The 14562-nt window shown below is 30.6% G+C and overlaps 3 protein-coding genes across 4 annotated transcripts; all 3 read right to left on the bottom strand.

Moving 5' to 3' along the window:
• Positions 1-1782: 1782 nt before the first annotated feature.
• On the bottom strand, positions 1783-3423 carry LOC103484016 (embryo-specific protein ATS3B-like). The gene is made up of 3 exons (XM_008440904.3): positions 3213-3423; positions 2956-3063; positions 1783-2355 (listed from the first exon to the last, which is right to left on the bottom strand). Exons 1-3 carry the CDS (start codon positions 3327-3329, stop codon positions 2032-2034), a joined length of 549 nt encoding a protein of 182 aa, XP_008439126.1. The 5' UTR covers positions 3330-3423; the 3' UTR covers positions 1783-2031.
• A 469-nt stretch (positions 3424-3892) lies between these two features.
• Positions 3893-5874, bottom strand: LOC103484014 (embryo-specific protein ATS3B-like). 2 transcript variants are annotated; one of them, XM_008440902.3, is made up of 3 exons: positions 5606-5874; positions 5383-5490; positions 3893-4437 (listed from the first exon to the last, which is right to left on the bottom strand). In XM_008440902.3, the coding sequence occupies exons 1-3, from the start codon at positions 5747-5749 to the stop codon at positions 4072-4074; spliced, it is 618 nt and encodes a 205-aa protein (XP_008439124.1). In that variant the 5' UTR covers positions 5750-5874; the 3' UTR covers positions 3893-4071. The 2 variants fall into 2 exon arrangements, with proteins under 2 accessions (XP_008439124.1, XP_008439125.1); XM_008440903.3 differs by having other exon boundaries at positions 3893-4320.
• Positions 5875-9061: 3187 nt separating this feature from the next.
• Positions 9062-10743, bottom strand: LOC103484013 (embryo-specific protein ATS3B-like). The gene is made up of 3 exons (XM_008440901.3): positions 10488-10743; positions 10277-10384; positions 9062-9950 (listed from the first exon to the last, which is right to left on the bottom strand). Exons 1-3 carry the CDS (start codon positions 10626-10628, stop codon positions 9456-9458), a joined length of 744 nt encoding a protein of 247 aa, XP_008439123.1. The 5' UTR covers positions 10629-10743; the 3' UTR covers positions 9062-9455.
• Between the last annotated feature and the right edge of the window lie 3819 nt (positions 10744-14562).

Below are 14562 nucleotides of genomic sequence, written 5' to 3'. Positions count from 1 at the left end.
GGATCAAATGATTTAATTATGCAACAATTCTAGTAATTAGAAAGAGACATATCTTGATTCAGTATATGATAAAATAAAAATAAAAAACTAACTGTACCTTCAAATATTTTCTTAAAATTCTTCTTGTTTTAAAATTAAATTTGTCTATGTTAGGATGGATTAGAAAAGAAACTTCAAAAAGTCTTTTTTTATATATACTTATTTAATAGACATATTAAAATGAACTAAAATATTTATAAAAGAAATTTATGACCGCTTTTTTATGATAAATTTTCAACAATTATAGTCTATGACAACTTTGAATAACTTCATGAAATCATTGCCGCCAACCTTAGATCAATGTTTCTAGCACCGATCAATTTTACTCGATTGCATTTCAGCAACTAACGTCGAACAACTTCCAATAAATTAGATATTTATTTTAAAAAAATTAATATAGTTATATATTTATTAAAGCCTCAAGAAACCATATTCTCGACAACCGTTTTTGTCCAACTGTCGACGATCTTGTTTTAGTGACCATTATTGACAATTTCAGCAACCACTTATGTCAATCTCTAATCACCATTTTTCAGTACTAGCATCGACCACCATCTCTCATGACAATTTTTCAACAACTATTATGGCCAACATTTTAATAAAAACATTTCAACAATAAAAGTAAAACTAAATTAATAAAAAATTATATATTATTATAGTTAATTGGTTAAATAATTTTCAAATATAAAATATAATTTGGTAATTTTTACGCTTTTTGAACCAAACATATAATAATTCAAAATTACTTTTAAGTATTTAAAAATCCCTTTTAAAAGTTTGGAACCAAACAAGAATTTGATGGTAAAATCACTTTTACAAAATCAATGGTTATAAATTTATTCTTCTAAAATTACCATTCCAAGTACGGCTCGAAAACATAAACCTAAATAAGTTTGAAACTTTTATACACTATACTATCATATGACTCATTTTATTATTCTCAAGAACAGAGATTAGATAGTTAAGATATCTACTTTTCTTTTTTGTCGAAAAGTTAAAACTTTAAATCCTCTCTATCCACATTTATCGTAATGAAACAATAATAATGAGATATTGACCCAGAACACAACCATAATTTCAACAACCACACTTAGAACAATCTAAGTACATACTTGAGAGTGATATCCAAAATCAACAAAATCACTTTTTTGAGTTTGAAATTACTTTAAAACATAATTTTAATCACTCAAAATTGACTTAATATTATATTTTACTCTTTTAAATTTTTATACCATTAAAATTAAATTTGAAAAATTAAAAACATGTTTATAATTTTGAAAATTTGAACAATCACTCTCAAACATGGGATCATTTCTAAAAAATAATAAAATAAAAATAAAATCCCAACCTCCAACATAATAGTGTTTGAGGTAGAGATGTCCACGGAGCGGGAATTTTTCCATGGGACGGGATAGAATTCCACGCAAATTGAGTTCCCATGGAGAAATATACCCACTTTTGTTTTTTGTTTTTTGTTTTTGATATATATATACATTCTTTTCTTTTGGAGCGAGGCCGGGATCGGGATTGGGGTCGGGGAATGTATTTTCCGTCCCCGATCCTAAAATGTCAATGGAAATAATCATCTCCACTCCTTCCCTCATTTCTCGTGTATTTGAGAATTCCCCATCTTATTAGGGGTTAAATGTACATCTTTGAGGGCATGCCTTTACATGGCTGAGGTATAACAGAGTTTTTATAGGATAAAGCGTTAAAGGAAGAATCCCACTTGAAGCAAATAAATAAACAAAAATTTTCGTATCTCTTTTCATTTTACATATCAAGAAATAAACAAAACCAGAAATTTCTCTATTTCCCAATTCCAAAATAAGATCTTCAAAAGCTTATCCCAAGTCGGGAGTCTCGATCACCAACAACTCCCTCAGCCTGTTGTACAACTCTGCACTAGTCCCCTATACTAAAAGTGCTACATGTAAAGTATATTCTTATCAAGGGATAGAACATGAACAACCATCCTCACATAACACAAAGTTACAAGAGAAGTAGAAGAATAGACACTAAAATGACATAGAAGCACCCTATGCAACCTGAAATATGGTTTGAGGACGAAGGATGACCACACAAGTTAAACCCGAACCATACATCGCTCGGTATGGCAGTGTTGTAGTTAAATGTGACGGGTCTAGAATTATGACCAGAGATTGTCACTGTTGTTGGGATCCAGGCATCCGGTCCGGTGCGATAAAGATAAACATAGCAAATTTGGTAAGCACAAGGTCCATTAATGCCAAATGTATCAGAAGAACATCTTTCAAATATCCTTCTAGATGGGTCATCGAGCCTTGGCACATAAATCTGATACACAAGTTAAAACTCACCACTCGTTATACAAAACAAACTTCTTCAATGATTAATTATAAAATGTTCAATTTTTCCCAAATTTATCTGAAAGTAAAAGACGTAACTGAGATTGCTTTTGAACTATAATATGGTATAGGTGTTCTTTCAAATTCTTCTATCAACACTGTGATCTGCCGATGTTTTGGAAGTTCTAGACATGTTAATGAGCTATATATGAGATATTACTCAACTGGCTAATTACTATGGATGATTTCTAAGATATGTTAATTTATCAATAAATGCATAACTGATTTGAAGAACATATAAATCAACAGACTATCATCCCATCATAATCCTGATTCGAGAAATAGAAACCCGAGTAGATTTCAATTTCATTTTGTATCGAAAGATAAAGTGTAAAACCAATATATTACCATAACCTAAGGAGAAGTTCGTAAGCGTTTGTATCCCTAATCAATTGCAAAATTGAACTCCGATTTTATTCATCAACCATAACAATATCTAAAATTAGTTCAAATCGTAGACGATCGAGAAACCTAGGCCTTTCTATTCCGATACAATCATTGGGAAAATGAAGGTTTAAACAAAGAAAACCTGGTTTCCATAAGCATCGCCGAATGAGAGACTGATCTGATCCCTTGTGTATGTAGGTGACAAACAACTCGTTGATATAACAACCGAATAAGAACAACTCCCAAGTTGCTTCAACATCAGAAAGTTGCAAACAAAAACACAAAATTAAATCGTTGTCAGATACATCCAAGGAATACAACAGATTGAAAATCAGCAAAATGGAAATGGAAATGGAAATGGAAAGAGAAATGGAAATCAGCGATACAAAACGGAGATACCTGAATATAGGTTAAATTAAAGGATTCGGCAGGTTTGGGCAGCAATTCGGTGGCTTCTAAGGAAGGGAAAAGAATGGCGGAGGTAAGGAGAAGACAGAGCACCCCTTTAATGTCCATTTTTTCTGGGTGCGTGGAGGAGCCTTTGGAGAAGAAGAGTACGAAAAATTACCGAGTATGATGCATCCTACAAAGAGCCATCATATTTATTTGAACCGTTGAACGGTACACAAATTTCCACATCCGTTCTCGGTTTTAATTATTAAATTTTATAGATTCATATGTTTAAATTTTGAATGACTTTTGAGCATAGCTTAACTTATTTATGCGTTTGTTTTGTGTCAACCAAAAAAAAGACATTTTTATACCCAAGTTGGTTTAATTTCTTTCCTTCTTCAAGATAATTTTAAAGCTAACTTAATAATATGATAATTTAAATTTGTATTTAGAATAATAATTTTAAAAACAATAATCAAATATATAACAATATTCTTAAAAGATCGTAAATACAGTAAATCTACTTAACATGCGCAATTCTATTTGCTTGTGTATTTTTTATGTAGTTCACCTTTTGTAGCCTTCCATTTTTCCCAAAACACATTCTCCTTGGATATTCAAGTGCTAAGATATGCAACATATGGAAATTATGATAGTAACAGATACTCCTCCATATTCAACAATCATAACACAACTCCATCAAATCCGTTTCTACATATATCAAAGTTGAATTACACAGCTCTTCATATGATCATCAAATTCGAAAATACAGTACAAATACAGACACAGCGGTGGATCAAAATAGAAACAAAAAATATATCTAGCCCACCAAGCCAAAACCCATAATACAGACTGACAATAACATTCATAGCAAAAAGCTGCTGAAAAGCACAGGGATCAGAGAAGCAAGCCATTTCCACCTTGGCAGACAGCCGGCTGTGGAAGGGACTGATGGAGGCGGTGGTGGTGGCGGTGATGGTGACGGAAAGTATTGGCAGTCATCAAAGCCATACCATGTGTCATTCGGGATTGAGGAGTTGTATGTGTATTTAACAGTGTCAATATCAGGGCTGGAGATTTCTACAGTCTCTGGAATCCAATCGTCTGAGCCGTTCTTGTAAAGATAAAAGAAACATATCTGGTCAGTGCATGGTCCTATCAGTTCAAATATGTCTTTTCTGCATTTCCCAAATGCATTGCCGCTTTCAACTTCTAGCTTTGGCTCATATATCTGCTTTTCAAATTCTAAATCAGTAACATAAACCTTCATATAACTATAAAGGTTGGTCAAACAGAGCTTTCTTTTCCTTTTTCTCTTTTCTTCTTTAAATGTCTCGGCAAGACAGTTTTAGAATCTACAATTCAACCATTTTACTTAAAAGGAAGATCCAAACCACTATAAAAAAAAATTAAGAAAGAATACGTTCAAAACCAAACCTACTACATAAAACAAAGTTCTTTTGTCTTTATCTTCATTTTTATTATATTATTGAATAAAAACCAACCACAGATGGTACATAATTTGTTCATTTTATCTATTCAATGAACATCTACGTTTCCAATTGTTTAAAGCCACTAAGTGATAGTTTAAATATCGAGTTTACGACTGTGCTTAGGTTCTTGTTAGATGATAGATAACGGTAATGACGAAATATAAATTTTAAGTTGATTTGAATGACTAACAGTGCTACTACCCTTTCTGTAAACAAAAATTTGATTTTAGTTTCAAAACTGTTTTTAAGTGATAGATATATAATATTAACAGCGAACCATCACATAATACATTGCATGTAATAACAGACATCTTTCAAAACAGATTATAAGTTTCTAATATCAATTTTCCATTCATTCAATAAAATATAAGAAAGTGTAAGAGAATCCCAAATTGATGAAGGACTCTCAAGAATCTTAATGAATATATTTCCTCAAACTTCAATTTCAAAAAAGGAAAAGGAAAGCCCACATGTTCTAAAGCAGTAATTTGTTCTTTTCTTGCAATTCAAAACTCGAATATTCAAAAATAAACCTTAACCAAGCAGATTGGCAAAACAGCCATATTAAATAAAACTTCAGCACCACGAACTATTTTAATTTCATTCTCTAAGTCTAGAGGCTTCGAGAGATGAAGTAATTGCAAAGTAATTTAAAAGCAAAATCTCGGAAGATTAAAACGAACCTGATTCCCATGAGCGTCCCCAAACAGAACGCCGATTTCGGAACTAATATAGAAAGGGGATGAGCAGCTTGTTGTTATATTGACTCTGTAATTGCAATCTCCCGCTTCCTTCAGGAGAAAATAGAAAAAGAAGAAGAGAAGAGAGTGAGATAAGAACACGAATGGAGGGGTGAAAGAAAAAATTGAAGAAAGAAGAGAGGTAGAGTAGAATGATAAAGGGAACCCGAATATAGGCAATGGATAAGGATTTAGAAGCAGGTTGAGGCAGAGAACCGGTTGACTGAGAGGCGGAAATGGAGAATAAGGAGAAGATGAAGAAAGGAAGTAGAGGCGTCGCCATATTTAGAGAGCTTGATTTTTGCTTCATTGAAATGGGAGTAGGGAAAATTTGGTTTGAATGAAATTTATGGTGTGGAATTTGTGATTGGAGTATGGAGGAGGGAGGAGGGAGGAGGGAGGAGGTAGGTTTTACACTGCGGGGAAGTCGAGAAGTAAAAGAAACAAAGGTTCTTATACCAAATGCAAAATGCAAGTGATCCCCAAACTTTTGTAACCAATAAAACTAATTGACAATTGTAAAGTTGGAAGTGTTTCGCATCATTGTCACACCATTCTCCATAATTTGAGAATATGAGAATCAAACTATTTTATTTTGGATGTTGTGAGTTAATAATAGGAAATTAGAAAAGTGTTGTATTGGAATTCTTAAATATGAGAAATTATGAAAGTGTCATATTAGTTTTGGAGCGTATGTAAACTCTTTGGTTAGGAATCTATGTTTTATGTTTCTTAAATATGTTGTTAAGCTATTTTAGATCCTAACTGTGGATTACTTGGGCATGCTTCTGCATAACTATTATTGGATATTAGTTTCACATGTTAATATCATTTTTCATGCTTTCAAATATAGTAATTTTGGACCAATCATAAATCGTTATTTGTAAATTTATTTGTATCCCAAATTAAAACTAAAAACATAAGATAATGTCGACTGTTTTTTACGATTGAATCATAGGTCTGATTCATAGACCAACAAAGCTCACAAAGTTCATCGGAGGACTTTATAAATATGTAGTTCATAAAATTTAGAGAGAAATCTTCTAATAATTCGAATACCTCCTAAGCCGATCACCTTCAAAGGTTAAAGTTTCTTTTAAAGATGCAACCTTTTTTTCAAAACTACAACTTCAAGAACATAATGTGTTTTACTTCTTCAAATCAAACATAGATTTTCAATAAAAAGAAAGTTAAGGGATCAAATATTAGAGGATAAATTATATTGCATCATAATCAACATCGACACCAATTAAAATTGACAGAACACTATGTCACACTCCATTTATATCGATCTAAACCATAAAAAGTGAGTTTAGCTTTGTGTCGAAAGTACAGGAAAAATTCTACATTAGCTAATAGAAAATTTATCATTATTATTATTTAAATAAGAACCATCTTTATTGATAAGAAGAATTTATTTAAAAATTTAAAGTAGACAATGTCACGTACTATCAAATATATTTTAAAATATTTTTATCTTTCAAACCGAATAGGTAATAATTTTAGGAATATTCCAAAATATATTTAAAGGTTTAAGAATAGGGGATTAATTTAACTTATTCTTACTACTCACACAAGATTATCAGGAGAAACGTTTTTTCATCAAAAACGTTTTCCATGAAATTGAACTTATGATGTGTTTGTGTTGATGTGATGTGGTACGGACTCTAGTACTTGATCTTTTGATTTTCTCCATTGAATGTGTACTATGTATGGAAGTTGTATGGAAGTGAAGCACTTGATGTCTTTAAAGTCAGAGCCTTGGAGAAAGATTTGCATCTCCAAAGAACTTGAGCTTCAACAAGCAAAACATGTCTTCAATAGGTAAAAAATTATAAGCCCACAAATGAAGACAACTCCTCTATTTATAGAGTTGTCAGTGGAGTTTATGCGCTTGGGCTTGTTAATCCATGTATCGGACCCATGAGCTCAACCATGTGAATCTGGACCTTATTTAGCTTTTGACATAAATTAAACCTATTTTTGGACTCAATTGAATTTTGAATCAGATATAGAACATTTAATTGAGTCTTACAAATTAACTTGATCTAACGGTCATGATGAAAGTACGTGACGTCACCAAGATTCGTCAATTTATATCTTCAATTTGCATTTGGGACATAAGTTAACTCTTAACTAGTCCCAAATTCAATTTTTTGTATTTCTGTCATCAATTTGATAAATGACATAATAAATTGTGATAGTCAAAAATTTCACATTCAACAATTATTATGAGATATAAAAGATGAAAATTAGAAATCACTAAAATACTATTTAAATATTATGAAGACTCCCTAGAGGATTGTTTTTTTTTTTTTTTTTTTTTCCTATTATTGTTGTTATTATTTTATTGGAAAAGAAGATTTGGAAATTGTATTGTATGTTAGATTAATCTAATGCGTGTCCATTGAATACGACTATCATATGCCCCTAAAGTCGGGTACAATTCTCAACCTTCTTTGTTTATTTGAACCTTTTTATCATCCATATCTATAAAACAGTGATGAGGAAGTCCGCTTCAGTCATTCGAGTCTTTGAGAGCCACTCTCTCCTATGAAACTCTTCTCTGTTCTATGATTGATCTAATCGTTATAGAAACTGAAAAGAGATTTGAACAGAAGTCTGAAAAAAATACTAATACTACACAAAAGAATATGTTTTCTTTAAAAAAAAAAAAATAGAATAAACACAAGCAGAAGAACCTGAGAAACATAGAGTAAAAAACAATCCACCCAACGCCCTCTCATATCGTATTGAGTTACATAGTGCCGCCCAGGTTTGGAACTCACTTTTTATAAAGTTGATGTGCACGCATGCATGTGACTTCACCTCATTGATTGAAGGTCTAAGGGGTCCATAGAATCAAAAATATTTTCCTTTTTCTTTTGCGTTTTTAGAAGAGAGAGTTCTATGGTTTGAGCAAAAAAAAGTTAATTGTTACAATCTTAAATAATAAAAAGTACTGTTTGTAAATAAATTATAATATATATTTGATTTGATGTATAACACATAACAAAGTAAAAAAATGATAAATATAAAATAGTAAGAACTATAACAAATATAAATATCATAACAAATGAACATTTTGACTAACTAAACAGAATTTAGACACCCGTCTATTAAAAATTACTTTATTTTCTTTCCTAGAATAGTTGACTATGTTTGTCCCCAAGTAACGAAAAATTCAGAAGAAAAAAAAAGATCAAATAAAATAAATTAACATATTCATTATATATAATATTGAAAGAAATATATTTCCGAAGTATTCAATTAAGAAAATAAGTTTTTTGGAAAAAGAAAACAAACAAAAACATGAAAATTTAAAATAACTTTTGAAACATTGCTTTTTCTCATTTTACACTACAGAGGCTCTTTGATATCTATTCACCACTTGGTTTTTTTTTCTGTAAATCTTTTAAATATTGATCCGCTTGCCATGTTAGATCAAAATATCATAAAGAAGTTTAACATCGACACGTCCATTAAACAATGTCTTCAAATTTACATAGAAGATAATAACAACAACAACAATAATAATAATAAAAAAAAAGATGATATATATCGCCATCACACCCATCACAATTCTTTTAAAAAATGAAAAAGAAAAAAAAATGCTAGGCAATTTTAGAGATGGAAATACTGAGATAACTGAGCCCACTGTCATGGAAAAAAACATATATCCCATACAACTGAAAAGATGAAAACATAAAAGCTTTTTGGAAGCTTACATAGAGACCTTTAGGCATGGTGGAAAATGGGACGAAACATAAAATAAAGTATCATCCCCAACCATAGAGCCACCATTATCAACCAACAGCCACAAAACAAGCAGTGGCTGTAGAATTGCATCAGTCCCATACAGCTGAAAAAGACAAAGGTTTCACTAGAGCTTTGAAAGCTTACACAGAACTCCCTACAACATGATGAAATGGGGGGAAGAAACTTCAACAAAACATCATCACCCACCCACCGCTACAAAATCTACCTACTACACAAACCAAACAGCTGCTGCAGAATCATAGAAGAGCAGTCAACAATCCCAAAATCACAGACACCATACCCGATTTCTGACCTGAGATCTTGCTGGAGGACGATGGAGGAGTAGGATGAGCAGGCGGGGGCGGCGGGGGAAGAACTGGCTTTGGTGGAGGAGGCGGTGGTGGAAAAACTGGCTCCGGCGGTGGTACCGTGGGATAGGGAGGAGGAGGAGGAGACAACCAGGGAAGAGGTGGGGCAGGGAAGACGGAGGGTGGCGGCGGCGGGAAAGTATATTGACGCAAATCGAAGCCAAACCAAGTGTTTGTTGGGATGGAGGATTTGAAGATAAACAGAAGGGGATTGATTCCAGAGCCAGAGATTTCAACAGAGTTGGGAAGCCAATCGTCATCCCCATCCTTATAGATATACATATAACTGATTTGGACAATGCAGGGTCGATCCTTCAGAACAAAGCTATCTGTCTTACAACTACCAAACACCTTGTCTCCATTACTCAACTTCTTCTCGATTATCTATTATCAATTTGTGAAATCATTCAATCAAACACAAAACAAAAATCCCGTGGAATAAGATCAATCTATTTAGATTCAGAGTTTGATCAACAAAACAAAATAAAAATTATCATAATCTGAAGTTTAATATTCAATTCGGGCGAAAATCATCCTGGAGTGAGACTAGAAACAGAACGCATGACCTTGACTTAATTTGGGGAAATAAAATAACCCTGGAGTTCATAAATTAAAACCCTACTATTTCACATTCGATAATTTCTAATCCCTAAACGGCCGGAAATTTCATCTCTCCGAAAAAACTGAAAGAGATAGAAAAGAAAGAAAACCTGATTTCCATAAGTATCTCCAAAGAGAACACCGATTTCGCTAGCGATGGATGAAGGAGATGCACAGCTTGTTGCAACGGTGACGTAGTAAGAGCAGCTTCCGACTTCCTTCGCAACACGAAAGAAACAAAGAGAAGAATATTACAGAAAAGTTGAAATACAAAATTAGAAAAGTGAGGTTTGAGAATAGAAAGAGAGTTGAAACGCGGACCTGGATGTAGTGGATGGGAAGGGACGATGGAGCAACTTCTGGGTCCAAAGTAATGGGAGCCGGCAAGACAGCAGAGCAGACGACGGCGAGGAAAGAGAGAGGCAACAGCAGCAAGAAGAACGGCGAGGGAGGCGTGTCCATGTTTAGAAGAGCGTTAGGGAGAAGAGAAGGATGGTGAGGGGATTAAATGATGTGTGGGTTTTTATAAGGTTATGGCGGTAACTGATCGTGCACAGCCTCCAGACTCTTTTTGGGAAACGTTTCTGAAAGTGTTATTATACCTTCTCCAAAACAATAAAAAGAGAAAGAATTGGGTGTACCTGACGTGGCACATTTGTTATAAAATATATATACATATTTATATTTTAATTTTCATGTTTCAGTGGGTAAGAAGAAAGTAAGCATACAAATTTTACTTTTAACCATCGATAATTAAGCATCCAAAACATAAAACTCGTGCTTTCTATAGATTGCAAAATAAAATAAACTATATATATATATATATATATATATATATATATATATTATGAATCAATTTTAAAACCTTAAACTACTGGTCAATATTTTACGTGAAAATTTTAAATGATATATAAGTATGAATGGTTGGTGGCAATGATTTTGAACATCTATATAGTTCGATTTAGGTTTTACTTTAATATTATGTATATCTTCTAATAAGCTATATCGATATATGTCATTTAATAATGTTTTACTTTTTCAAGGATTAAAATGAAATTATTTTAATTCAAGTATAAAAGTTGTTATTGACCAAAAAAAAAGATAATTGCAAATGTAGCAATTATATTCAAAATAATTAAGTATGTAGCAACATTTTAAAAAAAATTGCAAATATAGTAAAATCTGTCAAAATCTATCAATGATACAAGTCTATCATCTGATAGACCATGTAGCAAATGTTGGTCTATCACTGATAAACTATAAGAGTCTATCAACCATATAAGTCTATCATCGATAAACTTTGCTATATTTATAATTTTTAAAAAATATTGCTACATATTTAATAATTATTCTAAAAATTGTTATCTATTATAATTTTTCAAAAAAAAAAAAGTTATTTGTATAATTTAACGATATAAATCATCATTTGTTAGGGATAATTTATTTTGTGTGGACAATTATATACTTAGATATATTTATTTAAGCTAGATGTATATAAAATTTTATATGAAATGGGCTAATATATTTACACAAAAAATTGATTCAATATACCTTTTCAATTATATTATCCTTACAATTTAATTTGATAATAATAACAATATGATAATATGACAATAATAACAATAATAGTAATAATGAGAAAAAAAGTTTTCCAAAACGTTTTCATAAAACCTATACAATTGAGAAAGGTATTATAGATACAAATAAAAGTGGCTAAAATATAACAATTTTAATTTTTTTAAAAAGTAATAAATGACAAATTAACATTAAATTTGAAGATTTATTAATGATGAAAACTGATTAACTTTAATGTTGAGGCAGTAGTTAGTTGTAGTTTGTGGCTGTTAATTTTTGGGGTAAATAATAAAAATGAAAAAGAGATAATAATAATAATGGAAAAGGCATAATAGATGAGAGGACGGAGGTGATGCCACGGATAGGGGTGACGCAGAACGGGGTCCAAATTGGACAAATATAGTAGTAGAGTCGTAAAATTTGAAAGTTGGCGCTTGTTTTTCAATTTCCCAAAAAGCGATTTGTATGTTTGTGGTTAGAAAACGAGAATCTCGTGGCACACGCACAAGCTGCACGTACTACCTTACCTGCTTCTTCTTCTTCCCTCCTTAACCCTACAAATATATAGTTATGAATTCTAAATTTCGTCAATATAAAAAATTCAGAAGTTAACATTTATTCTTTGTTTTATAGTTGGATTAAAAAAAAAAAAAAAAACTTATAAGTGTTTCTTATAATTTCATAAAATAATCATAATAGCTCCTCCTCTATAGAGATTATTTACATGAGTTTTACAAAATTAAAAAAAAAAAAAAAAGTAATTTTCATTTTTTATAAAATAAAATTATAGATTTAATTGAAACATATTTAAAGAAATTGAATGTAGTTGCATTTCATATCATATATTTTTTAAGCACAACAAAGTTCTAATAGCTAATCAGTTTATCTTTTTTATTTATAACTTTAGGCAACATTAATTACTTTATAACAGTAAATTCCAGCATATATTCCTAAAGTATTTATCTCTTTTTTTCTTTCTTTTTTAATTTAAGAAAATATTTTTGAGAAAAACTTTCCCCCTCTAACTAAGGAAATAAACTGAGAATAACATAGAAATTAAAAGTAAGAAATAAAAAAAAAACTAAATACAAAAAGAGAAAATTCCCAACTTGAAAAAATATCACCAACTAAAGATATAAAAAAGAATTTAATTAAAGTTATCACACTAAGTTTAAGAGTGTTTATAACTTAAAACTATATATATATATATATATATATATATATGTCCATTCGGTCCAATAAACTACACTTTTAATATTTTGTTAAAATTCTATCAAATATCTCAAGAAAAACTGAGTTGAACGTTCAAAGTATATGCATGGAGTGTTTTTAAAGAAAGATCACAAATGAAATTAACAAAACTCTAGAGTTCTTAGATAGACATATCATGATTCTCCCTCTCAAACTATTCTGAAAGAGTTTTTTTTTTTTTTTTTTTTTTTAATATGTTTAACCTAAGAAGTAAGAACCTAGTTTTCTAAAGCTTTAAAAATACCCTGATGAATAATAATAATAATAATAATGGCCTCAACTAACTTAAACAAACAAACAAAAGCAGAAAAAATAAATACATTATTCCATTATGTTATTTATCTTCTTTTTTTTTTTTACTCTCTCTCTCTCTCTTTATATTTGAACTAATCATAATTTTATCCCATAAACATTATTCATTTATTAAAATATTTTATTTTTAGTGTAAAATATGGAAAATGAAAATGGATTATATTAGAATACAAACAAATATTACCTAATAACATAACAATAATAATAATTATAATAATAATAATAATAATAAAGGATAGCAGAGTTATGTGACAGGCAAACCTACTATTTTATTATAAGAAGGGGAACAAAAATTAATTAGGGTATGTAGTAATAGTAAGCATTAATTTTGAGAGCTACTATTTGATGAAGCTCGTGAAATGTACGAAAGGGATAATAAAAGCCCTCGTGGAAGCTTGGTTGAATCAAACAACTCCCCTTTTTCTTCATTCTTAATTATTAGATAATAGTAGTAGTAGTAGTAGTAGTAAATGAGTTTTACTTTTACTTTAATCCAATTTTGAAACCAATTCCTACCCTCAATTACATAGCATCATCGGTCGTTATATCATATATTATTAAACCACTTTTACTCATCCATTTAAGTTTTATTTAATAAATTGAGTCAAGGGTTTTATACAATCTCACTATTTTATCCAGTGAAATTTAGGAACATAATTGTTTACATTATCTACGTTAGTATACACAACCTCTTGAGTTAGAAACAAAAAAACAAATTTTGCTATTAAGGTCATTGTTTCAAAAAAAAAAAAAAAAAGTCATTGAAAAAAGCATTATAATATAAAGGAATTCAAGAAAAGACCACATAAGAAAAAAAAATTTACTCTGTTAAAAATTAATTATCACACTCACACGTAATAATTATCTCTTTTGAACAAAATTGTAAAAGTATTGTCTAAAGTTTTTGTACTACTCATGCTTTTATCTCACTGTCTAACTAGAAAATACAAAAGTTAATTTATAAGGTTAGCATACCTCAGCTTAAAAGTGTTTCTAATCGATACAACTTAAAACCATATGCATGGACTATTTTTATTGTGTTTTAATTTGAATTTTCCATTGCTTCACTTGACTTTTTTCATCCGTGACAACTTCACTTCTAGTAATGTGTCAAAATATAACAAAAAGAATATTGTAGAGGTTTCGACGTGTAACCTCTTATATGTTTGGTATGATATCATTTAAGATGTTCATTTATCCGATAAGGTATTTGAATAGGTATGATAATAAAAATGTATGCGACAAGGAAAAAAAACTC

This window comes from Cucumis melo, chromosome 6 (genome assembly GCF_025177605.1).
Source record: "Cucumis melo cultivar AY chromosome 6, USDA_Cmelo_AY_1.0, whole genome shotgun sequence".
Taxonomy (NCBI): domain Eukaryota; kingdom Viridiplantae; phylum Streptophyta; class Magnoliopsida; order Cucurbitales; family Cucurbitaceae; genus Cucumis; species Cucumis melo.
The sequence above is the reverse complement of the archived record's forward strand: the minus strand, read 5'-3'. Positions and strand labels throughout refer to the sequence as shown.

Coding starts and splice junctions, on each gene's coding strand:
- LOC103484014 (XM_008440902.3), bottom strand. CDS start 5,749: ATGAAGCAAAAATCAAGCTCTCTAAATATGGCGACGCCTCTACTTCCT. Junction 5,491..5,605: donor TATCCATTGCCTATATTCGG/GTTCCCTTTATC, acceptor TTTCTCCTGAAG/GAAGCGGGAGATTGCAATTA. Junction 4,438..5,382: donor GGGACGCTCATGGGAATCAG/GTTCGTTTTAAT, acceptor TTTGAAAAGCAG/ATATATGAGCCAAAGCTAGA.
- LOC103484016 (XM_008440904.3), bottom strand. CDS start 3,329: ATGGACATTAAAGGGGTGCTCTGTCTTCTCCTTACCTCCGCCATTCTT. Junction 3,064..3,212: donor TTAATTTAACCTATATTCAG/GTATCTCCGTTT, acceptor CTGATGTTGAAG/CAACTTGGGAGTTGTTCTTA. Junction 2,356..2,955: donor GCGATGCTTATGGAAACCAG/GTTTTCTTTGTT, acceptor CTTGTGTATCAG/ATTTATGTGCCAAGGCTCGA.
- LOC103484013 (XM_008440901.3), bottom strand. CDS start 10,628: ATGGACACGCCTCCCTCGCCGTTCTTCTTGCTGCTGTTGCCTCTCTCT. Junction 10,385..10,487: donor TTCCCATCCACTACATCCAG/GTCCGCGTTTCA, acceptor CGTGTTGCGAAG/GAAGTCGGAAGCTGCTCTTA. Junction 9,951..10,276: donor GAGATACTTATGGAAATCAG/GTTTTCTTTCTT, acceptor AATTGATAATAG/ATAATCGAGAAGAAGTTGAG.